Raw genomic sequence first — 7,078 nt, 5'->3', positions numbered from 1 at the left:
GTGTTTTTTTTTTTTTTTTTTTTTTTGTTTTTGTTTTTGGTTAAAGTAAAATAATAAGTAATGAAAATAAGAGAAAATTTCCTGTATTTCGTCACAAACTTTTGATCTGCTTGCATGACAACATACAGGTGGATGTCACAGTGGTGGATGTCTCAACCAGTAGTGAGAAGGATGCTGATAGCTGTGGAGATTTTAATTTTGTATCAAGAAAGGATGTTCTTTCCTTCTATTCTGGGACAGGGGAAGGGGGAAAACACTCTGTTCTGCTTCCGGATGATAGGGGCAAAGCTATTGCGATCATGAATAAAGGGCTTGAGAACTTCCTCAATAAAGTTCATAGTGATAAGGTTCTTGCTGGAGTTGTTGGCCTAGGAGGCAGCGGAGGGACGTCTTTGTTGTCATCTGCTTTCCGCTCTCTCCCAATTGGAATCCCCAAACTGATTGTGTCAACTGTGGCTAGTGGTCAAACGGAGCACTATGTTGGAGCATCAGACTTGGTATTGTTTCCTTCAGTAGTGGATGTTTGTGGGATTAACAGTGTTAGCAGGGTTGTTCTATCCAATGCTGGTGCAGCATTTGCTGGTATGGTGGTTGCAAGACTCCTGAACTCCGAAGAATCCCCTACTGTTGATGATAAGGTTACTGTTGGGATTACAATGTTTGGGGTTACTACGCCATGTGTTAATGCAGTTAAAGAAAGATTGACTAAGGAAGGATATGAGACCTTGGTTTTTCATGCAACTGGAGTTGGCGGTAGGGCCATGGAGGATCTGGTTAAAGGAGGATTTATACAGGTATTTTCACTCTCTCTCATTTTTGTTTCTTTTGTTTTTAATTCCTATTTGACTTGTGTAGTGCAAAACAATGACTTTGATGTGTTAAACTTGAAAAGTAATGGGCTATTGCATTTCAATGATTTTTATGAATCTTCCTGTGTTGCTCTCTCATAAGTGCTCTTTATCACTAGAAAGTCAATGGTTTTCAATAGATAACAACCTTTTTTTCTTTTATGCCCTTTCCTTCTATCTTCATCCTAGGGTGTATTGGACATCACTACGACTGAGGTTGCAGATTACCTTGTTGGAGGTGTTATGGCGTGTGATAGTTCTCGCTTTGATGCAATATTAGAGAAGAAGGTTCCTTTAGTTCTAAGTGTGGGAGCCTTGGATATGGTAAATTTTGGTCCCAAAAGTTCCATACCTTCTGATTTTCAGCAAAGGAAGATTCATGTGCATAATGAGCAGGTAATGGTATTGTCTCACAAAAATCAGCACCCTCCGCTGTTTTTCTTCATTATAAAGTTCTAGTCAATTCATTTAGAATATTTCTGGAACTCCCATCTACCAAGATAAATAAGTTTGTGGGTACTAAGTGGCCCTTGTGATCAGTATAGCCTTTTACTTATAATTGCAATTAGAAGGTAGCTACATATTCTCAAGGGATTTTCATCTCAATTTGACTACCTAGTTAGAATATATCTGGCAGCACAGTTAAGTATGTGTGTGTGTGTGTGTTTTGAAGTATACGGTTTTGGATGAATTAACTTGTTTACTAAAAGAGATGATTAGTTGAATTGTGCATCTTGAATTCACTGAATGCATTCTTTTCCCAGGTTTCTCTTATGCGAACTACTGCAGATGAAAATAAGAAATTCGCTGCATTTATAGCGGAGAAGTTGAATAAATCATCATCTAAGGTATGTGTTTGCTTGCCAGAGAAAGGTATCTCTGCTTTGGATGCCCCAGGGAAAGCATTTTATGATCCTGAGGCAAGTGGATGCCTTGTTAACGAGCTACAAAGGCTTATTCAGATTAATGAAGACCGTCAGGTACCCATCCCACTGAGTCATTTATAAAGTATTGGCAGTCTCCAACCCTCTTTCTGTTGGTAACTTATTTCCAGGACTCTACCTCTATGGCCACTTATACTGACAGTTGATTTTTCTTTGTATTGGTAGGTTAAAATTTTTCCTTATCATATTAATGACCTGGAGTTTGCAAATGCATTGGTTGATTCCTTCTTAGATATATGTTCAAATTCTAAAGCTGTAGATACTCACCAAGCTAGCTATGAATCCATCGAAGAAGATAATCAGACAAAGCTCCCAAGCGTTGAAAGTCTTCATTCTTGCCCAAGTGACTTCCCTGATGCAAAACCAGGTAATTTTCATTCCTTATGTTTTCACTTATTAGCATCTCATATTTAAAAAGAAGGGTTCCTTCATCAGCTGATATAGGAAAGGAAACACAGGAGAACTGGGGACGGTGCTCTAATCTGTGTTTCAGACTTTCAGTGTTTCTCTGGTTGTTTAGGATATTACCCCTCTTCTTATTGCAATTTGTTTTCATCTTTTTTTTTCCCCCTAATATTTCCCTATAAATAAACCCTTTCACTTTCGTATGACTAGCTTTCATCTATATCTTCTATACAGTCAAAATGCTTGATAATTATAATCAATTGAATACCAAAGATCGGGGTTGGGCGATGGGAGAACAACTAATTAGGTCCATGATTCAGTACAATCAAATGGTTGTTGGAATGCGAGGGAGTTTTTCTGACCGAAGAAAAAAGAGAAGGTATCTTGATAGGGATCATGATGCGGGACACACTCGCCTAGTTAATGATTACTTTTCTGATGATCCGATATATCCAGAAGATATGTTTCGAAGACGATTTCGGATGCGAAAACAGTTAGTCCTGCGTATAGTGGATACCTTGCAAAGTCGGACTGATTATTTTCAACAAAAAGTCAATGCATCCAACAAAAAAGGTTTATCACCACTTCAAAAGTGCATTTCAGCTATTTCTCAATTAGCATATGGATCACCTGCCGACCCAATGGATGAATACCTATGCATGGGTGAATCAACTTCCATTGAGTGCCTACTCAACTTTTGTCGGTGTGTCATTGAAATTTTTGGAGGCGAATACTTGAGAAGACCGAGCGCAACTGACATCAAGCGCTTGCTTCACATGCATGAACAGAGGCACGGCTTCCCAGGGATGTTGGGGAGTCTTGATTGCATGCATTGGGAATGGAAAAATTGCCCAGCAGCTTGGAAGGGCCAGTTTACACGAGGTGATCATGGAGTTCCAACAATTGTACTTGAAGCAGTCGTGTCTGCAGATTTATGGATATGGCATGCATTTTTCGGCGTCGCAGGATCACATAACGATATCAGTGTGCTTAATGAGTCACCTTTATTTAATGTTGTCTTGCAAGGAAATGCACCGGATGTTTCTTTTACTGTGAGCAACACACAATATACAAAAGGGTACTTTCTTACAGACAACATCTACCCGAAATGGTCAACGTTCGTGAAGAGTTTTTTGTGCCCAGTGGACCCGAAGAAAAAGAAGTTTAAGGAAAGACAAGAGGCGACAAGAAAGGATGTCGAGCGGGCATTTGGGGTTCTTCAATCTCGTTGGGGAATTATTAGAGGTCCAGGGCGTTTGTCGTATAGGGAAAACTTGAAAGAAATAATAAATACTTGCATTATTTTGCATAACATGATTGTTGAGGATGAAGGGGATGCCATAGCCAATTGGGTGGATGATAAGGGTGGTGCGCTAGCACAAGCGTCTCAAGGCTCAACCCAAGAATTTCAAGAATACCTTCATAGATATTCCAATTTATGTGATTCTCAAGTACATCATCAACTTCGGGCCGACTTGGTTGAACACATATGGGCAAATAATTAATTTAAATTTTATTTTAGAAATGTAAATGCTCAATTATGTGATATTATATTAATTTTTGACAAAAATGTTACTAGTACTATTTACTAATATTAAATTATAGTTATAATTATATATTATTTAAATTCGAATGTTATTATTAAATTCTAAATTATACATTATAATTAAATTATTTATAATAATTTTTAAACATTTGATTATTGTAATTAACTTATAAATTATTATTATTATTATTATTATTATAAATTAGTATTATGATTATTACAAATTATAATAAATGAAAATATTAATGAAAGATATTTGAAATGATAGTAGAAACAAGAAATATACAGATGCAATGGGGAGATAGTGTATTGGAGATAGATGAGATACTGTGTGTTGATGTGGAGTGAGTGGACATCACAAATATGCACATACATTGTAGATGCCCTTAGGTTCTCTGATGCATTCTACTCAGTGTACAAATCTAATACATTGTGAGTATGATGGAAAACTTTGGGTGAGATATGGATTTACCAACATTGGCAATATGGTGTTTGTTTTTGTTTGGCTATAGACCTGAAACTCAATTTAACCTCTCTTAACAGAGACCTTGCAGAAAACACGAATGATACTACAGCAACTGAAGTATCAAATTAGCAAGAGAAAACCTATCATTGGGGCTGGTGCTGGAACAGGCATTTCGGCAAAATTTGAGGAGGCTGGTGGTGTGGATATGATTATTGTGTACAACTCGGGGCGGTTTCGGATGGCAGGCAGAGGATCCTTAGCTGGTTTGTTGCCCTTTGCTGATGCAAATGCCATTGTACTTGAGATGGCCAATGAAGTGCTACCTGTAAGGGAAAATTGTTTGCTTGTCTATTTGCATAACCACAAAGATTAAATGTACACTATAGTATCTTAATGATGATGGTTGTTGGCTTCTTTGAATTCTGAAATGCTCAGGTTGTGAAAAAGGTGCCAGTTTTGGCTGGAGTTTGTGCCACTGATCCATTCCGCAGGATGGATTACTTCCTGAAGCTGTTGGAATCTGTTGGATTCTTTGGGGTGCAGAACTTTCCTACTGTTGGATTATTTGATGGAAATTTTAGGCAAAACCTAGAAGAGACTGGAATGGGCTATGGGTATGTCCTATTATACAGATATGATCTATACACTCTTCCTTTGAAAAAAAAAAAAGCAGGCTTATAATCTGTTGCAACTGAACTAATCTCTGTATCCTTCTTACTACAAACTAACAAAGACAACGATCATCTCTTTGAATATTTAGTTTGGAGGTCGAGATGATTGAAAAAGCTCATAAAATGGGTCTCTTGACGACTCCGTATGCATTCAATCCAAATGAAGCCTTGCAAATGGCAAAAGCTGGTGCTGACGTCATAGTGGCCCATATGGGGCTCACGACATCTGGATCCATTGGTGCTAAAACGGCACTTTCATTGGTGGAAAGCGTGCTTTGTGTACAAGCTATCGCAGATGCTACCCATCGGATTAATCCTGATGCTATCGTTCTTTGCCATGGAGGTATATATAGTTCGATAAACTCTTCATCACCATGTTTTATAGAAAAGGGATTGTTAATCAACTAGCAGGAGGAGGCTCCTGAAACATATTATATTTTTTTGGATATTCTGATGTAGATTAGATAGCAAGATAGACATGACCAAGTTAGTATTGAAGTTTGAATCCATTTTGACCAATTTACAGGTCCTATATCTGGCCCTGAAGAAGCAGAATATGTTCTGAAAAGAACCAAAGGAGTTCATGGATTTTATGGTGCTTCAAGTTTGGAGAGGCTGCCTGTCGAGAAGGCTATTACAGCCACTGTCCAGCAGTATAAATCCATGTCTATGGGGTAAAAGATAATGACTTTTGATCTTGTTCTGGTGTTGGTTAAAATGTGAGCCTGCCATTTTATTAAGTTGTCAACTTGTTGATTAGTGCAGTGCAGGATGTTATCAAGAAAATTGGTTGTTGGCAGCCTGTTTTTCAAGTTGTCAATTTCCAATTTTCATCCATGTTTACCCCAATAAATGACTGTGTATTCTTATATTCAGATTGTCTTGAATTGAATTTAAATAAAAAAATTTATGGGATATCTTTTTTTCTGTTACTATCATTATTACAAACATAATCAATCAGCTCCTGACATCAGTTTTATATTAGTTGCTGAAATTGAAAGATACTGCAAAAATGACCTTTGGTACGAGACTCAATATTCCACTCACCTTTTGAAAAAGAGTGAGAAGGACAATTTATGCAATTTGTCCCCGAGTATTGAGATGAAAAGTTTCACTTAAAACTTATTTCTAGCAGAATGATGGAGGTTTGATTCCTGGCATGAATATGTGGTGTTTGGGTTGAACTTCTTGTACTAAAGAATGTATAGTTTCGTATTGAGTTTTGAAAAGGTCGGGAGGAGCATTCATGAGATTTAAAATATGATTTGGCCTAGTTGAAAAATCTAAGTTATCATAAAAAGAAAATGCAAGACAAACAAATTATGCAATTTTTTCCTTGAATAATGCGATAAAAAAATGTCATTTAAAACTTACATGGCAAAATTGGGTTGAATGGAGTTGTGTTCATGAAATTTGGAATGTAATCCAACAAAATAAAATTTTAAAATAGGACTGTAAATAATATGGGCGAAAACACACACACACACGCACCAAAATAAAAATAAATAAATAAATAAATAAATAAAAACTCCAAATAAATTAAGGAGTATAAATCATTTGCTAGAAATAAAGAAACACAGTCGCGGAGTGCGCTGCTTGGATTCGGAGATTTGGTGAGAGTTCCCACGCTTGAAAGTTGAAATCCAGATCTTCGTTCTCTTTTAGATTCCGCCAAATTTCAATTGTAATTGGGAGATAGAGCGAGAAATGGATCCGAACTCGGTGAAATCAACTCTTTCTACGTTGGCATTTGGAAATGTCATGGCCGCGGCAGCTCGCGATTATCAAAAGGTCTCTCCTTTCTGCTATAATTCATATTTCCCCTCCTTCTATCTGTGTTCATACTCCTGACCATCACTTCTTATGATTATTCTATTGGAAAATTTAGGTTTTTATAAGTCGGCTTCAAGCGTTTACAGAACGGGTGTTCGCTTTTTCCCCCTGAATTTACAAACAAATAATTATTACTAGCCAATCTAGTGCTGAGTTACCTAATAAAGAAGCTGATTTGAGTTTAATTTTGTACCCACATATAAACAATGTACAGAGTAGTTTTCTAGATGTTAGATAGATTAGATGAAATTCCAAGACTTATGGGCTTTCATATTTTCAAAATAATGTCCTTACTGATTCGAGAAGTCATGAATACTGGCTGAATTAACTTCTTTTTTTTTTTTTTTTTTTTTTTTTTTTTTTTT

At 36.8% G+C, this 7,078-nt stretch overlaps 2 protein-coding genes across 3 annotated transcripts in view; both read left to right on the top strand.

Annotated features, from left to right (window-relative positions):
• Window positions 1–5,797, top strand: part of LOC115998393 (UPF0261 protein mlr3387) — a 7,593-nt gene extending 1,796 nt beyond the window's left edge. The window contains exons 2-9 of one of the 2 annotated variants that reach the window (XM_031237964.1): window positions 129–794; window positions 1,038–1,244; window positions 1,613–1,828; window positions 1,958–2,159; window positions 4,287–4,534; window positions 4,645–4,823; window positions 4,970–5,223; window positions 5,407–5,797. In XM_031237964.1, the coding sequence (XP_031093824.1) occupies window positions 129–794; window positions 1,038–1,244; window positions 1,613–1,828; window positions 1,958–2,159; window positions 4,287–4,534; window positions 4,645–4,823; window positions 4,970–5,223; window positions 5,407–5,558 (2,124 nt within the window). In that variant the 3' untranslated portion in view covers window positions 5,559–5,797. Of the gene's footprint in view, window positions 1–128; window positions 795–1,037; window positions 1,245–1,612; window positions 1,829–1,957; window positions 2,160–2,431; window positions 3,768–4,286; window positions 4,535–4,644; window positions 4,824–4,969; window positions 5,224–5,406 lie in introns of those variants that run through there. The other variant, XM_031237963.1, reaches the window with a different exon arrangement.
• Window positions 5,798–6,447: 650 nt separating this feature from the next.
• Window positions 6,448–7,078, top strand: part of LOC115998348 (thioredoxin domain-containing protein PLP3A) — a 3,272-nt gene continuing 2,641 nt past the window's right edge. The window contains exon 1 of the mRNA XM_031237900.1: window positions 6,448–6,671. Within this exon, the coding sequence (XP_031093760.1) occupies window positions 6,588–6,671 (84 nt within the window). The 5' untranslated portion in view covers window positions 6,448–6,587. The remainder of the gene's footprint in view (window positions 6,672–7,078) is intronic.

The sequence above is a fragment of the Ipomoea triloba genome, chromosome 12 (genome assembly GCF_003576645.1).
Source record: "Ipomoea triloba cultivar NCNSP0323 chromosome 12, ASM357664v1".
In the NCBI taxonomy this organism is placed as follows: domain Eukaryota; kingdom Viridiplantae; phylum Streptophyta; class Magnoliopsida; order Solanales; family Convolvulaceae; genus Ipomoea; species Ipomoea triloba.
The sequence above is the reverse complement of the archived record's forward strand: the minus strand, read 5'-3'. Positions and strand labels throughout refer to the sequence as shown.